The 22,735-nt window shown below is 34.7% G+C and overlaps 1 protein-coding gene across 5 annotated transcripts; it reads right to left on the reverse strand.

The window, feature by feature from the left end:
• Positions 1 to 1,112: 1,112 nt before the first annotated feature.
• On the reverse strand, positions 1,113 to 22,210 carry LOC128202815 (uncharacterized). Of its 5 annotated transcripts, none has more exons than XM_052903967.1 (5): positions 22,099 to 22,210; positions 10,587 to 11,240; positions 9,774 to 9,932; positions 9,445 to 9,502; positions 1,113 to 8,960 (listed from the first exon to the last, which is right to left on the reverse strand). In XM_052903967.1, the coding sequence occupies exon 5, from the start codon at positions 5,326 to 5,328 to the stop codon at positions 2,356 to 2,358; it is 2,973 nt and encodes a 990-aa protein (XP_052759927.1). In that variant the 5' UTR covers positions 5,329 to 8,960; positions 9,445 to 9,502; positions 9,774 to 9,932; positions 10,587 to 11,240; positions 22,099 to 22,210; the 3' UTR covers positions 1,113 to 2,355. The 5 variants fall into 2 exon arrangements, with proteins under 5 accessions (XP_052759927.1, XP_052759929.1, XP_052759930.1 ...); XM_052903968.1 differs by lacking the exon at positions 22,099 to 22,210 and adding an exon at positions 16,970 to 17,108.
• Positions 22,211 to 22,735: the final 525 nt, after the last annotated feature.

Here is a 22,735-nt window from a genome sequence, read left to right on the forward strand (position 1 = left end):
CGTTGTAAAAATTAATTAATTTAAAAGCAAGGGTATGACTGTCACTTTTTGAATATATCAGTATTTCGGATTGAGTGTCAGAGGCGCATTAGCTACAGTAGTCAACACATACAACATTATTCTCTTTTTTATAAGCATTTCTATGTACAAAGGAATCTTGGTTATAGATTCAAATATCAACGACAAATATAATTTTTTGTGGCAGTTAGATTCCAAACCGGGGCTTTTTCATTTGAAAGGGCAAACCTACACCGCCTAAAGACAGGCACTTTATGAACTTTGCTTCTGAGCCCGACTCCTGATCTGAATAGTATCTGAGGAATTCTAAAGAATATTAAGTGTATTTTAGTACATTTTGTATTCCAGTAGTTTTTATATTGTCTATATAAGTTCACCAGCCATAAGTATAAGTCATACAACATTAAACAAATACATGCATGCACGATTGTCTAGAACTTTGTTGCTAACGTCAACGTTGTTAACTTTAAACGTCAAATCGTTAATGCATTGGAAGTTATTTGGATAATTTTGTGATCTGCTGTGTTTCTTACAAGATTTAAGATAACTGTTTCAGCTGAACGTGTTTATATTTAAAATGTGAGCACATAATAAAACATTTAACGTTTAAAATCTAGCAACGATGTCGTTAATCGTGTTCTTAATTTTGACAAAGTTCTGAACCATCGGCCCAATAAGTTGTTTCACGGGAATGTATCCATACAATCATAGCATACATATATCAAATATGATTACTTCCCTTTAAATATTATTCTTCAATAAAAGCAGGTGTCCATATTAAAATGAAATTTGAGTAATGTTTCGGAATCGTTTTGTTTAAAAAGAGTATACAAGGCATTAACATCTATGCACACAAAGTACCAATTATGTAGGGTTTTGTGTACGTGCATCATTTTTTTATATGGATCATGCGTTGTATTCACAATCTAAAAGTGAAAAGTTGTCAATAATACGACGGAACACATGCACATACTTTTCCCATTAGGTATTTTTATGTTTGTCAAGCTCAGCTCCATTTTTATGATATGAACAACGACATTTACGCAATCCACCTAATATTAAAGGCGCACATTTTAGATTGATGCAAAAAAAACACTCATTTGACTTTAATGATCACAACCAAAGAATGTAAACAATTAGGGTACAGATAAAAAATATGAATTAAGATTTGCATGAACCTATATTGGACGCCTTTAAAGGCTATTTCTAACACAATTTTTAACACAGTATTTAAATGCCTATAATGAACATGTCTTCCCGAATTATTTATATTTTTATCTTCAAATTCATCTAAAGTTATACAAAAATAACATGTTTTCTAATATTTATAACCCAGCAATTTCGTCCAACCTCATTTTTTGTACTAAGCATTAAGTGACATTGTTTCAGATAACTAAGTCATATGCAGTCGTAACAATTTGCAACGATATCTCATAAAATAAGAATAAAAAAGATATACACGATGACAAATCCGTATAATGATGAAAAACCATTCAAGAACTAGCAGTTATATTAAAATAGATCAACACATTTGGAATTGTTGTATTTTTAAAAAAAAATCTTAAAAAATAAAGTTTTAATTTTTAAACAGTTAATTGTTCACATTTTAATTGCAGAATATACACTAAGCATAACAATTTCTTCCAGTGAAATAAAACAGTTAAGGAAATTGTTGAATTCAAGTAAAAGGTAAGATTTTAATTTAAGATACTTCTGTAATATGGCCCCAGTTATGTCCCATTGAAATTTAATTCGATTGCGTATTATTCGGGTACTACTAGAATACTCAAACAAATTCTCAAATCATGAAAAGCTTTAGCTTTTCTTACGTGTATTTTTATAATGTTTGGTTTGATTGTGATGGGCGGTCTAACAGGCATTTGTATTTACCCTGAATTTTGTATATATTCAAGTAGCATAATCTTATAATGCACCTTTTGACATAAAACAATTATTAGACTAGTGTACAGAACAGTTCTATATAAATGATTATAAGTTACAGGGTTAGTAGGTGACCCGATATGGGATATACGGGGCAAATGTAACTATATCGGGTGGGACAGAATATGGTTTCCTTTGCCCCGTATATCCCATATCACATATTAACCCCGTAACAAGTCAAGTCAAGTCAAAATTTTATTAGCATTATTCAAATTGAACATTGCCAAAAACATATATACAAGATGGCATTTAATGATATCAGTATAACATCAAAAGAGAAAAGTATGTTTTATAATATCATGGTATAATAGAATTTATACAATTGAGCATTTCTTCTATCTGTAGCAAACGATATATATGTTGCTATGTTATTTAACAGCTTAACATTGTCAGTACTTAACAAAGTATTAATTTGGTCATATTTGGCCATTGGCAATAATATCTTGGTAAATATTTGACACGAAGGTCTCTATACTTTGGGCATATCAAAAGAAAATGATACTCATTTTCAACAACATTCATATTGCAATGTACACATTTTCTATCTTCACGATTAATATTCCTATATCTCCCTTCTTCCATATTAAGACAGTGTGCTGAACATCTAAATCTAGTTAAACACATCCGTAATTTGTTATTATTTATACAAGACAAGTATTTTTCAATGACAAAATCGTGTTTAAAACCAACATAAGATTGCAATTTATCTGAGTTTCTAACACTCGTATACCATTGTTGCAAATAATTATCATACAACCGTCTTACAACAGCCTCTAATTGCAGTCGTGTAACATTTTCACAATCAAACATAAAAGTAAATCCTAGCTCATCGAGCAGTTCCTTCACTTTTAGTGTCCATGTATTTATATACATACCATTGTTATTTTTCATACTATAAACTTTATATAAAAGAGACACAGGATAACGTTTTATTTTATACCAAAATCTAATTATTCTAATTTTTTTAAACAATGATAATGGGAATCTTGCCAATTCACCATATACTGCAGCATTACAAGTCTGCTGTCTAACACTTAGAATTTGTTTCAAGAATTTTAGTTGAACTCTCTCGATATGCTGAGCTCTATGGAAACCCCATACTTCACAACCATAATTCAATATGGGGCTTATCATAGCATCAAATAACTTTAATTTATCACGTATATCTAAAGATATAACATCAAACAATCGATTTAAAGAATACAAAGCACGCAGTGCTTGTTCTGACAACTGTTTTTGTGATTGCAAATATGTACCATTTTGCGATATTGCAACACCTAAGTATGTGAATTTTTTAACAACATCAAGTTTATGCCCGTCATACATCAAATTAACATACTCAGTTCTGTTTCCTTTTTGACATACCATTACAAAGCTTTTATCTATGTTAACAGATATACACCATGTATTACAATATACATGTAATTTATTCAGTAAGAGCTGCAAACCTTGCTCAGTATATGAAAATAAGACAGTATCGTCTGCAAATAACAATATAAATATACGAATTTCGTCAATAGTGACTGTATCAATACAATCTCGACTTAAACTATCTTCCATATCATTTATAAAAAACAGAAATAACAACGGTGAAAGAGGCTCACCTTGCTTAACACCCATATTACTATCAAAATAGTCACTATATTGTGATCTAACACGTACACATGATTTCACTGATTCATATATTTTTTTGAGCATCGATACAAGTTTGGTTGATGCACCATATTGTAACAATTTGTACCATATACCATTTCTATACACAACATCGAACGCTTTACGAAAGTCTATAAAGGCACAGTATAATTTTCTTTTATCAGTATTAATAACCTGATTAATAATAGATGACAACACATAAATACAATCAACAGTACTACGTTTGCCTCTAAAGCCAAATTGGTTATCATTCAGTATAATGTCGTTATCAGCCCACAGGCGTAGTCTATTATCTAACAATATAGAAAATATTTTAGAGAATATACTTGTTAAGGTAATACCTCTATAGTTATTTACATCATTGAGGTTTCCCTTTTTAGGAACCGGGACTATGATACCTTTAGTCCAACTTTGTGGGTAAATACAATTATTGTACATATAATTAAACAATTTACATAAAACAGGTGCAAATAAATCTTTACAATCGATAAACATTTCGGGTGTTAAATCATCAACACTACCACTTTTACCTCGTTTTAATGAACTAATGGCTTTAGTGACTTCTTCTATAGTAAAGTCTGTATCTAACTGATCAACATTAACAATATCATCATCATCAGAATTATCAACATCCTCATTAGTAAAAACATCACCATCAAAAAGATTTTTAAAATGATTCAAAAAATCATCTTTACTGATGCTATTATCTTTTGGCTTATTATTGCGTATTTTCTTTATTTCTTTCCAGAATTTCTGTGGTTGAGTTCTAGACATATTATGCAAATCACTCTTTTGTTGTAAATAAAACTGTCGTTTAGCCTTACCTGTAATACCACGATATACATTACGTCTTGTACACAACAATCTACGATATTCATCAGTATTATATTTCCTATACAACTTATTTGCAGTTCGAAACTCCCGCCGTGCTGTCTCACAATCACCATTAAACCAGGGATTCCTAAATTTCCTATTATTATTTTTAACTCCAGTATTTATTCTCTTACCACATGAAACAAATGCCTTATTATATAACAAAGTGGAAAATGTATCTACACTATTATCAATGTCAGTGTCACCACTTATCAGACGATCATCAATATTATGGAACTCGTTACAAAAAGAAATATTAGCCCTATATGAATTAATATTTTCTGGACTCCATTCGAATTTAACATAGTTTATATGATCATTTGTATTTATATCGTTTGGCATATTAATTGATAATATACATGAAATAGGGACATGAGGCGTAAACCTGTATAAATCATGAACTGTAAAATTCTTAACTAAGGGAAATAAATTCCGAGACACAATTGCATAGTCAATAACACTATTTCCGTTATTGGATATATATGTATAATTGCCAACTTGCGCATCATCGCCTAATCTACCGTTAACTATTGTCATGTTGCTAGATAAACATAAGTCCAATAATTTAATACCCAATGTATTTACATTTTTATCGACTGAATGTCTTATTGGGAAAATATCGTCACAGTCATTACACTCTATTGTAGGTATAAACCGTTCATAGTCATTCACGTTCGATAAAATATCTGATCTTTCGCCTGTCCGTGAGTTCAAATCACCCAATATTACAACATGTCCCTTATCACTGTATTTTCTCAACCCGAACTCTAATTGTTCAAAAAAGCCTATTTCATGGCTTTGAAAATACACTGAATTGCTAGGGGGTATGTAAACAAAACACATGTATATGTCATCGCTTACATTAAAGTATAACTTGTCCGCTTTAATCCAAATAAACCCAGTTTTATCAGTTTCACAAATTGTTATTCCAGGTAGTATCGAAGATTTAATTAAAAGCACAATTCCACCGTGTCCCCGTCTAGATTTATTACTTTCCGGCCTAGGCACAGATATACTATGAAAACCATTAATATTTATTTCATCGTCATCTTTTAACCATGATTCGCATAAGCCTAATAAGTCAAATGACTGAATAGCATTAATAAATTCTGAGTCGTTAAGGCATGATTTTAACCCCTCAATATTCCATGTGCCAATTTTCAAGTCAGTCACACACTTTTCTCCGTCCCCCTATTGAGAACCGGTAGTAGCGGTAGGTGGTTCCGGCTGTGCGCGGGTTTCCGTCGTCGTTGAAACTGTCACTGTCGTCGTCGCTGGTGGAGCCGTCATAGTCGCTGGTGGAGCCGTCAACGTCGCTGGTGGAGCCGTCATCGTCGCTGGTGGAGCCGTCATCGTCGCTGGTGGAGCCGTCATCGTCGGTAGAGGTCTAGCTGAGTCCAGGGAAACGGCCGCAGAAACCTGCGACCTCGCGTGCGGATAGGGCGGCGGCGGCGTATATATCACGTCGACCTGTTTTCATGTTTAAATGTTTCATTTATTCAACGGATTATTCATCGGAATCGGAAAATAGACGCCATTTTTATGACCCAGTATGGAAAAATATGGGGTCACCGCGTGACCAGTCCTGGACCAATGGTGTTGCGTCGTTAATGCTGGAGGCGTGATGTACCTTTATACAAGAAACTACAACACAAGAACTAGTCCGAACTACAGTCATATTCTAATTAGTATGTATCCCCTTATCGTTCCTTGCATTTTGTCTATGATAACCAATAATACAAAATCGAAATTCATACTATTTTTTCAGTTAGTCTTATTTTTTCTATGCCATGTCTTTAAAAGTATGGGCATTTCCGCATGGTTTTCTTGGCGTTTTAGTAATACTACTTTACTCATGTGTCCAATGCAACCACGGATTTTGTCCTGTTTTTTACTGAATTAATAGTATCAGTTTACAATAGTTCGATTGTTAAATACGTAAAAAAGAATCATCAGATTTTTTTTTATTTGTTCTATAAAGATTTATGTCCGGAAACCAACTTAAATTATCAGCTACTTGCGAGTCATTTCAATTATGTAAAGATTTTTGTAATGACGTCCTTGTGTGACGTCAAATACAGTGCAAGTTCAGTAACAGTGCCATGCTTATCTTACGCGTTACACTCAGGCTAACCGTTCGACTTGACTTCAAAGCTAACATCGGTAGCGCTACGTTCAAAATGCTCAATGCTAATATTGCTTGAAACGTCAAGTAGTTGTCTTATACGTCTAAGTTCTGATGACGGTTGAATTGAACAATGTTCAAAAACAACGTGGACATTCCGAGGTAACGTTGCAATCCTGTCCAACATGTCCCGTAAGGCAGACGCTGACATAATCACCCATTTCATTGTTATTCGGCTAATTAAATCTGGTGGGATGAACGGGAATTGCTTAAAGTCAGTGTTTGTAATACAAACATATCGTAACTGGCGGAACTGTGGAAAAATGTTACTAAATAGTTCAACATTCTTTAGTTCGTATGCTATGAATGTTTGCAATTGTTTACCGTTTTTTGACAATTTGTTTAACAATGATTCCTCAACAGACTTCCTTGATTTCAGTACTTTACATGTTAGCAGGTTTTTCACGTTTAACTCAATTTTAAACAAGTTATCGCCCCATATGCTCAAATATTTGAAACATTTGCACATTTTCAGATCATACTCGCCCGAGTGGTCCCAGCAGGTTAATGCTGTAAGTGAGTCCTTTGAGCTTATGAGCACATCCTGTAGGTTTTTCTGGCCAAGTTGATCGTTACATTCACTAACATGAATTGATTTCACTCGATGTTTGTTCATGAGGAGAAGTTTGTAGAGCAGTTCCATCCGCTCGGCGCTGAGAAGAATGTCATCAAAATAAAAATGGTTCAATGTTATTTGAGTGTTCACATAATTATTTGATATTGCTTCCTTATAACCTTCAATTACCATTCCTTGTATTGCTCTAACGATGTTTTCATTTGGCCTCGCTCGCTCATATTCGTAGTTATCGTATAAACAAGCTTTCATCGACTTTTGCGGTATGAATGTAGAAATCCATTTCGACATATCTTCACCTAAATTCATGTTAAGGCCACAAATGAATATGAACACTTGTGAAACGTCCATTATGAACTCAGGATGTCTTTCCATGTAATGTGTTTTGATAGTTTTACTGAACAAGTCCTCATTCATGCAAACATACACCGCAGCAAGAAATTCTTGAAACGTTTTGTGCAGAAATGAAAAGTTTGATGTATTTGCAACGTCTAGCCTCTCTTCAGTCAACAGACCTGATTCAAGTGCACGTTCTAATAGTTCGTCACCACTATTCTCTTCGAGAACAGCCGTTACACAGCTGATGCTAAATACATTCGATGACTGCATGTTCTGTGTAAAGAGTGTTTTGAGTGCTAGATGTGACAGAAACCTAAAAAGAGACCCATGTGTACGAATGTTACATTGACATTGGATACAGCCTGGGAAAGTGTGTTTCAAAACTTTAGTTTGTCTGTTGTCGACTCTAATTTTCCCAAAGAGCATACTGATCATGCTTGCATAAATATTGCAGATGGAGTTGGACACATTGAACTCTTCGTACCACAAACAAACCAGCTGCATCAGAATAATTGGTATTGGAAGTAACTTTTCAACTCCCTTTTCTCGAACAAATTCCATAAATTGTACAGAGGTTTTCGTTCCTGTTTCTCCATTCAGACAATTGACCACCTTTTCAACAAGGCTAGACGGATCAACTGCGCCTTGAATTTCAAGATATTTGTCTATATTTGAGTCCTTAATCCGAAACTGTGACAATCTCCAAGGTCGCGACGTTGTTAACAGGATAGCATTATTGGCAAAATTTCGGAACGGGACAACTTTTTCTTCGTCCGAACAGCTGCAATCCTTATCAGAAGGATGTGACCACTCGTCAAGACCGTCAGCGATAATGACACAGCGTTTAGTTTCCAGGACAGTTTGTAAGAGATCATACGCTTCCTTTATGTCTTTGTCGTGGTATATCTTGAACAGCAATTGCTCCTTTATCATTTTAACGAGCTGGCATGTTTTGCTCCTTCAGAGCAATACGAAAAACAAAGTCAATATCTTTAAAGATATCAGCATCTGCGAATGATATATGTCCATTGCCTGCCATATCCGTGAGTTCGTCCAAAGTTCCTTCTTCTCTCAAGTGTTGGGCGCTCCATTCAAGACAGCACTTAATGGTTAAAGTTGTCTTTCCCATTCCTGGTTCGCCAATCAAATACACATTGCTGCATTTACTACTGCCTTCAAAGAAGATGTCCCTGTATGTGGTAACTGATAAGCGCATTAAATGCTCGCCGTGCTTTCCAATCTTTCGGTGGTCACGTTCTATTAGCTTTGGCGTTACGAACAACTTGTCTGGATTGCTGTCTCTGTTTGGCAGTAGCGAACACAATAGTGACGAGTTGAACACTCTTTGGTAGTACTTTGCCAAGCGCATCTGCAACCCTGAAATGACCTGATAACATTTAAACGTTTTCTTTTAAAACTAATATATAAGCAAATTCTTATTTAAACCGTATTGAAGGGATTTGTTACAAACAGAACGGGAATTGTGAATAGTACGTGGTTTGTGTAACCTGTAGGTGAACATCAAAACATCAAGCAGCTACATTTTAGGGATACGATTATGTAGTAGAGAAAGTTTGAAAAAAGACGTGTGAGTGTATGTGTTTCTGTATGTAAAAGTTGAGACTAAGTTTCAAAGTTGGTTGCGAAATTTCACTTGAACGTTGCAATTGTAAGCGCGCAGGTGCGCGAAAAAAAGTTTTCATGTGCTGTTGTATATGCCTGTCTAAGCATTAAATATGTATGCACACTGTGATGACGTTGTTCACAAAAAAGGAGCCAACACATGCAAGAAGTCGTACAATTGTGTTCCGCGCCCTCTCTAGTATCTTATTTAGTGTGACTGTAATATCTATGCACATACCTTCAAACAGTATTTGCTGTTCATCTTCAACTCTGATCACCAGCTTATCGTTCTGAAGCTGAACAATAAGGAAAGCCACATACATTTCCATTATACTAATATTCTGCATATTAATAATAACTTCCGTTAGTTTATTAAATAACATTGAAGAAACACAATCATATTAATGGCTTCTGTAATATTTGTTTAAGCACTTTGAATATGTCTTTATCTCGCCATTTCAATGTTTGCGAACTATAAAGTTAATAAACTTTTTGGATGTATATTTTACGTAATACGTATGAAAACCACATAAAACAAACTGAATACTTATAGTGATGTAGAAATACCTCTTTCAAATTTTTAACAGCGCTGACTGCTTCACTATCTGTTTGGAGACAGACTGAATCCTCAAGCAACGAAGTTAGTTTCTGGAACAAGTTATTTAACTCGATGTCTTTCATTTTCTGGTCAGGAGAATGTCGAATGTTTCTTCCATATTCGCGTATCTAAATTGTTAAACATTATATTGCTTAAATGGTTATATAAGTTTAAATACTTTTATACATATACACACAATTGAAAGCTGGTAATCAATAGCCAATATATTCATAATATAAATCGCACTATTAACTGCGCCTATCACATGCTTAAAGGCCTAGTTTTAGCCTCCTTTGAATGACCCCTTCACCAACATCCGGTGTATTGAACGTTTTTGAGTATTTAACCTAATATTTATTGCCGTCTGGTGTATGCTATCCTTAATCAGATCTTATTTTAATGAATATTGATATGTCAATTGCATTGTCTGTGCGTTCCACCTTTTTATAACCCCCCCCCAGCTCATTACGGCAATTAGCCAATAAACAATATACATGGAATTAAGCACCCTGCTGTGTCAACCGCACAATACATTAGGGATGCCTGACTTGGGATTAACAAGCCAGACATTGCTTTAACTAGACATTAAATAGATATAATGGCTACGTTGTCAATGATCGAAAACACAAGCAAATACAGAATGTAAATTGCTTACTAATATGATTTTTGAGACAATTAAGCAGTTAAATTTTTCATTTCATTATGATGTTTAAGAAATTACTAAACTATCACTGTTAACTTTTGCAGGACGAACTATTTTCAATTACTTTAGATTCACTTACCTTGGTCAACAAGTTGGACGAGCTTGTGAAATCGATGGACAGTTTTGTCTCAAACTCTGTGCAGTTAATCAACACATTTATTAAGGCATTGAAGTCGCTTTCTATGGAAGAAGACACGTCTTTGTAGCCATCCGGCGGTAGATAGCATTTTCCAATTTCCCAATGATCAGCATGCCATCCCTCTGCTTTTGTATTTTTCCAAGACGGCCCAGAGAAGCGATGGTACCGAATAATCCCGTCGCGCACTAAATGGCATAACTGCTGAGGGCAGTTCCGGAGGCATTTCCGTGGAGTATTATGAAATTTACATCGTTTTAGACTGGTACAAATACCGCGTGTTGGACAAAGAATCAGATTCTCTGTCGTGCAATTTGTACAATTGGTATCTGGAGATAAGCAGCCCATGGATTTGGCGATGCTGAATATCTTCTTTTGAACGTCTCTAAGGCCATTGTCGATGAAAACCTGAAGTCCACGTTGTGCTATTCGCAAAGCAACGGATGCCTTGAACCAATTTTGGCTCTCCTTGTGTTTAAGAAGTTCCTTGTAGTAAACCATTGCGGAAAGAGGTTATACTTCGTAATAAACTGTCCACATTCTATTTAGATACATTGTCATTGTGTTTAATCGTTATTTTTTTCTTTTCAAATGAGGCTGGAACAAAAGAACAAAAAATAAATCTGGTGCACATATACATTTAATTTTATATAAATTACTGTTCTGAATGTTTTTTCTTGACATTTAAATTGATTAAATAACAAATATATTTCACCGAATGAGCACCAAATGTAATATTTACTTCATTGTGTACACGAGATGACAGAACCTAACACTGAAACAGATTTCTTCTCTTTACGAATTGCCTTAAAATTGAATAAAATGGCATAATGACATATATGCTCTGTCTTCCTGTGTTTTTCCTTTAAAATACGTTTCCGTAGTTTTTGCAAACCATATCCACAGAGGAACTGAATAAATTGGAAAGTATGTTATGTCCATTACAAACTGATGTTGTGTAGAAGGGGTCGAGCACACTTCCAGAGATAAGGCCAACATTTTTTTATTATTTGGTTTACGGGATTCTTTTCAGAAAAAAATGAGTCGGGACAGAGGGGGGGGGGGGGGATGGGGAGAAATAAAAATAAAAGTCAAATTTTCCCCTAGTCGACCGAAAAATAAAAGTCAGAATATAATTTCTTATTTAATTTTGCAACCGTTATATATTGTTTTTTTTTGCACCTTGATAGTACTTCTGAACTAAAATGAAACTATTCTAAACTGAAAATAAGTTGAAATTTGTTATTTTACGCTCTATTTAAATACTGACATACGTAAAAAAATGTGTATCTACATTTTAATTTTTTCATAAATAAAAGGATTTAGTTGTATAAATCTGTTATATTTATATCATGTGTTCTGTTGTGAATGTCTTTTTGTAATACTCTAGAAAAGTCAGGTAATGAGCGCCTTGACCTAAGCTGAAACATTATTTAAAGATGAACATCAAATATAAATAAAAAAAATATAACTGGAAACTGTATTTTCCTTTATTGATAGTTACCCCAAAAAAATCTGTAGACTATTTTAAACAGAAATAACGTTTTAGTAAAGCTATCAGTACAGTATTTGATCATGTTTAATAGCTTAACTTTAAGTGCCAGATTGTTTTCCATAATCATTTCAGTTATGTATAACTTCTGACAATGAGTACCTTATTCTAATGTTTTATAGGGACAAAGAGTAAAATTTCTGCATACTGCTAAATTGTTGTGTTTTTTTTCAGTTGAACTCTATAAATACGCATGCACACAAAGCCATGCAAAGACCACTTTAAACATTAGTATGCCTCAAGCTTCAGCTAATTAGTCAGTCATACTGGCAATAATAATGTGTTCGAACGTCTTGTTCCTCTCAGATTAATTTTATTTTCAAAACTCCAAACGATATCGTCTTATCTACCTCTGCATGTCTGCATCTCGCCAAGGACTTTCGTTATTTTAACGTCCCTTTGTAGCTGAGCATTTATTTCTTCCATAACTTCAGCGACTGATAAAGTTAACTTTACTTTGCGTATCGATGATTTTTAAGGTTTTTTCGTCGATTAGAATCAATTTAAAATGTTTAATATCTCATGTATTGTTGTTAACATCAAATGCCGACATCTTGTTTGGAAGGCCTAGGACGACGTACTTACAATGATTTTTGACTTGCACTATATTCAACCGCAGTGAACATCCAATTAAAATCGCCGTTATAGAATGTACGCGGAACAGTATAAAAATTGACAAATCGTCTCCGAATCTTCATCATTCTTTTCGAACATACGGCGGCTAGCGTAAAAATAAAAGATAACTGTAGTAATTTGAAATAGACTTCTTCTCTTGAGAAAACTAAGGCAAAGTTGAAAACATACTCTAGAGAGTACTTAACAATCCTTGGGAAAACCAATGTCAACGTGAAATACGAGGACAAGAACTTCGTATTGCTGATCATTGTAGAGAATAATGATGGGCCAAATCTCATTGAAAAAAACTGGCTTGATAAAATAAACTTTACTGGTGAGAAATAGTATCTGTAAAAGTCAGTGGGGCAACTGATGACAATGATTTGAATGCGATTTTGAACAAATACGGTAGCGTCTTCAATGAAGGATCAGGAAAAAAACTGGCGTGAAGGCAAAATTCTACAGTGACGTGGATGTCAACCCAAAGTACTTTAAAGCACGACCAGTACCGTATGCTATGGAAGAAGGCATTGAGAAAGAGCTTGGACGTCTACAAAACGAAGGAACATGCGTTACTTGTGAAAGAGGCAACATGCCATTGGGGCGAGAACGAAAATCAGGCATTTCTGCAATCAAAGAAGCTCTTGGCCTCTTAAGATTTGTTAGTTCATTTTGACCCTGAAAAACAGCGACTGTTGCCCTGTGACGCATCGCCGTTTGGAGTTGCAGCGGTTTTGTCACACAATATGAAAGCGATTTCGTATGCCTCTATTACTCTATCAAGTGCAGAGAAAGACTATACAGTTCTTGAAAAGGAGGCATTTGTTTCACCAATATTTGTATGGAAACAAATTTGTGTTGCTTTCGGAGCATAAACCGCTACTGGGTTAACTGTACGAAAACAAACAAATTCCGACAACGGCAGCGCAAGAATACAGCGAGGGGCATTGACGTTAGCAGCTTAAGAGTATGTTTTGCAATACAAGGAAGGACTAAACATTGGCAATGTTGATGGTCTAAGTCGATTGCCGAGACAAACAGAGGCTTCTGAACCGCCAATTCGAACGGAAATTGTGTTAGTTATTTAACAATTGGATGAAACGCCAGTAACATCACAACATGTCAGGCTATGGACGCAAGGGGATCTGGTTATTTCAAAAGTTGCTGTGTTTCTGCAAAGAAGATGGCCGGGGAAAATTCCAAATAAAGAATTTACACCTTATTTTGCTGTTAGAAATGAAATGAGCATGTATGATGTATGCATCGGGGAAACCGTGTAATTATATCTCCACGTGGACGTGAAACGATGCTGGACACGTTGCATGAATAACATCGAGGCTCAAACAGGATGAAATCCTTAGCCATATTATATGCATGGTAGCCTTAAATGGACACTTAGATTGAATTATATATGAGGCACTGTCAATTATGTCAGACAAACAGAAAAATGCCCACAGGAGCGAAATTGCATCCGTGGGAATGGCCGACACGATTTTTGCTGAGACTCATGTCGACTATGCAGGTTCATTCATGGGGAAAATGTTTTTGGTCATAATCGATGCTCATTCGAAGTGGATCGAAGCAAACGATACGAACAAAGCGACTTCAGCCGTGACAATTATTACAAAAGTCATTTGCTACATATGGACTATGCTAGCATCTGGTCACAGACAATGGAAGTGCACCACTAGTTCAGAATCTGACGAGTTCATTAAAAAGAATGACATTAAGCACATTTGAAGCAACCACGCAGCGAGCAATGGTCTTGGAGCGACCTGTAAGGATAAACAAAAGTGGTTTAAAGAAGCAACGTCATGGGACTATTCGGCAAAAGTTTGTAAAGGTGTTACTCACATATCGACTCGTACCACAGTCCACACTTGGCGTGAGACCGAGTGAACCACTTTATGGAAGACAATTAAGGTAATGGTTAGATTTGGTGATGCCAAATTTCACTGAAAAAGTTAATAATAAACAGGCAATTGTGCACGATGCACATGCAAAAGACAGACAATTTCAAACTGGAGAAAAGGTTTTTGTGTGGGAAAGTGCAAAAAATCATGGACACAGGTGACAATCATTAATCAAACAGGCCCGGTTTAATATGAAATTGTAAATGATGGTCGATTGTTGAAAAAAAACATGTAGATCATTTGCGTGACCGGTACTGTTTTGTTACCACAGACGAGCCTGAATTGGAGGATATTATACCCACAATTCCAAATTGAGCTACGCTCATGCAACAGCAGGATACAATCGAGAGTTTGCCAGAAGTGCAGATTCCTCCTACGATCGCCGATACTTTAATCGCGGCGGAACAACCACAGCAACCACCAAACAAACAGCTACGACAACAGCAGGATAAACGACAACAACGCCAGCGTAAACCGCCAACTCGTTTGTCAGGATTTTATGTGTAAAAAGATTCTTACACTATGGATGTGTGTTAACACGGCATAGTAAGCCCTATCCATCAATATAAGTGTCAAGTAACATGCTTAGCTGATATTTTCTTTCATAAATTGTTAGAAAAATAGTATATATCAATATTTATATACTAGTATGTGATATTATAATTAATAACCATGTATTCATGTGTATATGTTTATTATGTTATGTGAATGATGGCTTGAAAAAAATCAACATTTTTTTTTTATATCTACTAAAATAATCGTGGAATGTTGGAACACTATTTTTCACAAAAAATGGCTAATCCAGGACAGTGGGTTATTGTGTCATGTACATTTACAGAGTGTTTGATGTCATTTCAACCACGACATATATCCCAATATGCAAAATCAAATCATTGTTTCGACCAGTTACCAAACCAAAACATAAACATAAGAATATTAATAAAAATAATAAAGTTCCATAAATATGTTTGCATACATTTGTGAACCGTTGCCAATCTTAAAATATTTGAGTCGAAGTTTTTGCAAAGAAAAGGTTGAAAATGCATACACAAGGAAAACAATTAACTGCGCACCGGACTCTCTATAACGCAATTTAAAATTACAGACTACTCCTTATACATTTCAATGTATAAAGACAAACTTCAGATTGAAACAAATGCTATTTCTAGCTTTTCACGTATATGACAATCGTACATTTCCTTAAATTTAAGTTTAAATCCAAGATTCGAGAAATCAAGAAGGTGTGTTATGTTTCTCTTAAAATAATTCAATCACTTTGAAAACGAGCGTCGTTAATTTTTCATGTATCCCATTTAGAAGCTAACGAAATTCTCATCCAGCAGAAAATATTTTTTTTTCTCTGAGATATTCATGTCTTTTACTTCTCTTTCTGATTACACATATTGGGGTGATTTCAAAGTATAACAGCTATAAGAGTTATGTAAATTGTATTAGCAGCTGGCATTCAATGAATAATTGGGCAGGCAAGAGGCTTAGCATTCAAAATCGAAATATGGATTGGTATTGACAACCATGTTCTTTCAAGCAATAACATGCTGATGATTTACGTGACTTAAAGGGGTTCTCACAAAGGTCACCACGGGTCACAACCGATGTAATAAAAGGAGTAAGTACCGTAAACTTCTAAATAACTTTTGTAAACAGAAAATATATGAACATGTTTCTTAACCTATAAAATACTATGCTATTTTCTGCCTCTACAGTTGTGAAATATTTAGGATTATCTTGTATTTTAATGATGTAGTCCTTGGCCTAATTTCAACTTGATGGAATTTTGTAGAACAATACAATGTTGAAAGATTGGCCAAGGATTGTATCATTTGAATAAGTCACATGGTTCTTCACCGGGAATGTTGACAGAACAATAGTCCCTGCCAGCATAAACATTCTAAGTGATGATTTGATGAATAAAAAGTAATATTGGTTTATCCTTATTTAAAAATTTTGTTTGATTATAATCATCATTCTTTTCGTGTTTTGTAAATTCAAATAAAACTCTCAATGTCAAATATATTACAAAACAAAACAATCAATAGCCACGTTTATTTTTTTAACTCTGCAATGATCATTTTCATGCCGCCATTTTATTTAATGCCAGGTACATTAAGAATATTAATTGGAGTTAAGCAGGATACAAATTATAAATAATGACCGTATGACTGTAAAAAGCTGTATGAATTTCAGAATCATAAAAATCTAGAAGTTTGATATAATAAATAGGTTACCTTTTGAATATTCATTAATTTCGACTTCCTTCCAATATATCTATCACTTTATGTGTGGCGTATTTACAGCCTAACAAAGAAATCGAAACTAGAAATACGTGGCAGCTTGTGGAAACACACATTATTTTTTAGGAACGAGCAACCAGAATATTATTCATACGCATTAGCGGATCTAGAAAGGGGTGCACCCGCTCCACCACCACCCTTAAAATCCCCCAAATTTACTTTCGTTTTCAATGTAGGAGAAAAAAGTAATACAACACGTCCAAAATGCAGCATTTTGGAATATACATTGTACAAAAATGTGTGGTGATAACTCCCCATAACCCTCCTGCCGGTATTTAAACCAAAGAAATATCGCTTATGCAGAAGGGGTGCATCTGAATAGGTTACACCCCATAAATTACGCCCCTTCTAAAGTCAAATTCTGGATCTGCCCCAGCAAAAATTGGTTGCACTGAAAATAAACATGCCCGTGCAGAAAAGTAGAGCAGATATCATGATAAAACATTTATAGCAGCAGCAAAAACGACTTCGCAGTATAACGAAAAGACGAGGTTTAACAGTGTGTGTATTAAACGCGTTGAGTTGCATCAGAAATGCTGTGTTGGAACGCAATATTTGCTTCGAATGTAGACTATAAAATAGCTTTCCTATTTTTCACCATATTAAATTAAACATAGCGCAGTCTACTCTTTTGCCAGAGTTGGATTGAGAGTTTAGTTTCTTAAAACACTTCGACAAACCTGTTCCCAAACTAATGTTTAACAGTGCTTACTCAGGCGGCAGATCAGTTATTCATAGTTGTTTATTTATAAATCATATTCAATAGCTATCGTCGATACTACATCGCATTGTTTAAATTGAATACAGGAAATTAATGTACTATATACTGAGTTTCAAAACACCAATACAGCTAAAGAATTTACACTTCAAATTACTGACTTTTATCAAGCTGTTAAACCTGGGGGTAATATTTCCATTTTACAAAGTCACGCTTGTTTTGTCTTTTGTCGTGACTTTTAAGCACTGTTTCATCTGCCCATATATGATTAATATCAGCGTTAATATTCTGCAACCTGCTTTCAAATTGATAAAATATATCTTGTATTTCTTCACAAAATATGTGAATATGAATATGTGTGCAACAACTGGCATGAAAAGGTTGAACACGCTTACACGCCAGAATACATATATTAACACTAAGCATCGGATTCTTTATCTCACAATTTAAAATTACCGACTATTCTTTATACAAATTTCAGATTGGAAAAAAAGTCATTTCTAGCGTTTGACTTATATGACAATCATACATTTCCTTAGATTTTAGATCAAATCCAATTCAAGAATTAAAAATGCATATTAAGTTTATCCTTAGATAGATAATACAATGTGCTTGGAAAGTCATGCTAGGCTCGTCCAACATGGATTTCCAAGCTGTGTTCCAGTCCAAATATATTCCGTATCGTACTAAACAATGTTAAATGACCTTTTTCATTCAATACCTATACATATAATCCCAAATATATTCTGTATTGTAATAATAATAATAATTTCCGTGTTTACAAACGACTATGTTAATCCGATAATTTATCTAGAGCGCCTGTTGATTCGGATTTTCATTCGGAGCCTTTTCTCGCGTTTCGGACTTTATCTTAGGTTTAACATGGGTCCTGTGATTCATACAATACGGAAAAATATGGAATTTTTGTACACGCGTGCGTCCCAATACGGGAATAAATTGTACGGTCACGTGGTTCAAAAGAGCGTCTACGATTGGACGTATAAATTAGGTATAGAATAAATGTTAATATTATTCTTTTGTAAGTTTGAATCCAGCATGCATTTTATTTTTCTCTGAGATATTCATTTCTCCCACCTCAGATAAGTAGATCCAATAATTTAACCATGCTAGATATTCTTTTCTCCCACTTCAGATAAGTAGATCCAATAATTTAACCATTCTAGATATTCATTTCTCCCACCTCAGATAAGTAGATCCAATAATTTAACCATTCTAGATATTCATTTCTCCCACCTCAGATAAGTAGATCCAAAAAATAACCAAGCTAGACATTCTTTTCTCCAACCTCAGATAAGTAGATCCAATAATTTAACCATGCTAGATATTCTTATCTTGCCCAAGGGTGAAGATAAAATGCTCATATGGAACTCCTTTTTAATAGTCACCACATTGTAATTACCTCCCTTGTTGAAGACTGGCGTCAGTAGCATCAAGGAAATCTTGTCTTATGGTAATATTTAGAATGCTGATTAATTATTTCTCGCTTCAAATGTCACCATAAAACAGTTTTTACGCACCATTCAAGAAATAATGCTTCATTCTCCTTAGAACTATTTAAAAAGACCGATTTGACTATTAACATTAACTGGATCACTGCGCAGGTATCCATGACAACCACGTGCTTTCGCATATCCATACGCAATTATTTTCCCTAAGCACAAAAGAGTTCGAGTAAAAAATACATTTTTAATCAATTTTGTTTTACTGAGGTGGGAGAAAAAGCATCTACCATAGCCGCTCGTGTAAGATAGTTTCATCCCGACCCTCGCGCCGGGTGTTTTGCGGAAACTCGGTAAACCTCGTTTCCGCAATACACCCTACGCTCGGGTCGGAATGAACCTATCTTACACTCTCGGCCATGGAAGATACTTATAATCTTGCCCACGGGCAAAGATAAAATGACCGAATGGAACTCCTTTTTAATGGTCACCACATCATTGTAACTACCTCCCTTGTTGAAGACTGTCGTCAGTAGCATCAAGGAAATCTTGTCTTATGGTAATATTTAGAACGCTAACTAATTATTTCTCGCATCAAATGTCACCATAAAACAGTTTTCACGCACCATTCAAGAAATAATGCTTAATTCTCCTTAGAACTATTTAAAAAGACCGATTTGACTATTAACATGAACTGGATCACTACGCACATATCCATGACAACCACGTGCTATCGCATATCCATACGCAATTATTTTCACTAAGCACAAAAGAGTTCAAGCAAAAAATACATTTTTACTTAAATTTGTTTAAATGAGGTGGGAGAAAAAGCATCTACCATAGCCGCTCTTGTAAGATCGGTTCATCCCGACCCTCGCGCCGGGTGTTTTGCGGAAACTCGGTAAACCTCGTTTCCGCAAAACACCCTACGATCGGGTCAGAATGAACCTATCTTACACTCTCGGCCATGGAAGATACTTATAATCTTGTATATTTTTTCTGATTGCATGTATTGGATGTATTGGACTGAATTCAAAGTATAACGAATATAATTGATATGCAAATAATTGCAGCAATTTTCACACTTGGATTATTGTAACGTCATTCTGCATGGTGTCGCTCAGTGTGAACTACATAAATTACAACGCATCCAGAATATGTGTGCCAAACTTGTTCTCAACCGCTTTAGGTGTGATAGTTCAAAACAGGCATTATATGACCTGCACTGGTTACCCATAAAGGCAAGAATTAATTTTAAGATCCTCACTTATATGTATAACTGTTCCGTTGGAAATGCTCCTCAATACCTTATTGAACTTTTGTCTGGAAAAAATTCAAAACGCACACTACGATCCTCGGAATCATCAATAGGATGCTATGTTGTGCCTTTAAATAAGAAAAAGACCTTCAGTGACAGAAGTTTTAGAACTATTGGCCCTAAGCTTTGGAATGAACTGCCTCTGAGCCTTAGACAAAGTGATTCAGTAAACATATTCAAGAAACATTTAAAAACCCATCTCTTCAGAGATTATTATGCATTGTTTTAAAATGTATACCCATGAACTATTTACCAATATATATTGCCGAGCTGTTGTCTGTTTATACGATGGTGAACACCCATCATGTTGTAAATAATTTATATACTATTCATTGAACTATGTATGTTGTTTACAGTGTGCTAATTCTTGTGTCTGTATTGCTGTATTGCTTTTATTATCTTATAATTCATTATTGTACAACGCCATTGAATATGTATTCATATGTAGAAATAGGCGTTTAAGCAAATAAACAAGTTTCAAGTTTCAAGCAGCTGGTATTCAATGAGAACCGCGCAGGCATGAGGCACGGCATTCAGAAAGTTATAATGATAATATGGATTTGTATTCGCTAACATATTCTGCCAAGCAATATTGTTAGATCAATAAACATGATTTCACATGAACATTATAATTGTTATATTAAAGCTGCACTCTCACAGATATACCATTTTTACAACTTTTTGATTTTTTGTCTTGGAAAGAGCAAACTTTTGCGTAAATATCTGCCAGTCAATGATAAATGATTGCTGACAAAAGATCAGATCGCAAATTTTCATATTTCCATTCGGAAATTAATGTTTTATGGCTTAAACCGTTAGTAACGGTTTAAGAAAAATGCATAAAACATCAATTTTGAACTGCGATCTTATTTTCTGTCAGCTGTCTTATATAACTGGTTTCCATGTTTTTGTTTGCAAAAATTGGCACATTCCAAGACAAAAAATAAAAAAAAGTTGTCAAAACGTTCAATCTGTGAGATTGCAGCTTTAAAAGAAATGCTAAAATATTCTTATTTGAGTTTTTTTACGTTATAAATGTGCATTTCCTTTGGGTTTTATACTAAAGTTAAGTAAACCTCTCAATGTTTCATACAAAAACAGAAAAAAAACTGATTTATAGTTTTTATCCATGTCAATGTATTTCAAACAAACTCCTGGCACCAATTTTTGTAAGTTTACAAGTGTAACGAGAGTATATTGCTTATTTAACCTTGATTTAACTATATAAACATTAGTTTCTCTTGATAATCATAAAGATTATTTCCGTTTAATTAAAAAAACACGCTTTAAGAATGTAAATATAACAAAATATAACACAAATACCAAAACAAAAATAGTGAGCTTAAGTTTATCCTGTTGTAAAGGTATCTTTCGAGAAATTGAAGTATGATCTTAGCAATGAGCAAGTAAATAACGCAATTTATAAGACTAAGTCATGTACATTAAAAAGATAAAATCAAAGTACAAGCAAGATAGAACTTACTAATGATGAGCTATTTATTGTTAAATAACAGTATGAAGTTCAGAGCCTTAGAATAAATAAAAAGTATCGATATAATTATAATACCTTTTGTATATCCACTAGTTTCGATTTCGTTCCAATATTTCTAACACTTTAGGCGTATTCACCGACAAAGAAATCGAAATTGCAGATACGTGGCAGCTTGCGGAAATTCGCGTTTTTTAGTAATTAGTTTCCGGAGTGTTAGTCATACGCACAAGCGGACCAGGGGGGGGGGGCGGATGGGGGTGCATCCGGCGCCCCCTAAAATCTTTTTAGTTTACTTTGTATTTCAATATAGTAGAAAAATAACAAAAATCGCTCAAAATGCACCATATCGTGTTATAAATTGTAAAAAACATTTTTGAGGAGTACACCACAAACCCACACGCCATCACATTAAACCAATTATTTATCGGTTATACTGGAGGCGTGCATCTCATTAAGTTACGCCCCCTTAGTTACACCCCATGTTATGTCGAATCCTGTGGCCGGCCCTGCAAACATGGGCTACGCTTAACTTAAACCTGCCTGTGCAGATAACATGAGCAAATATGATGATAAGACATTGATAGCAGCATCATCTGCGCAGTATAAACTTTAGACGAGGTTTAATAGTGTATACTGCATGATAAGTTGCGTCGGAAATGCTTCGTCGGAAGGCAATAGTTTGCTTCGAATGCAGACTTTAAACAAAGATAAC

The sequence above is a fragment of the Mya arenaria genome, chromosome 9 (genome assembly GCF_026914265.1).
Source record: "Mya arenaria isolate MELC-2E11 chromosome 9, ASM2691426v1".
NCBI lineage: Eukaryota > Metazoa > Mollusca > Bivalvia > Myida > Myidae > Mya > Mya arenaria.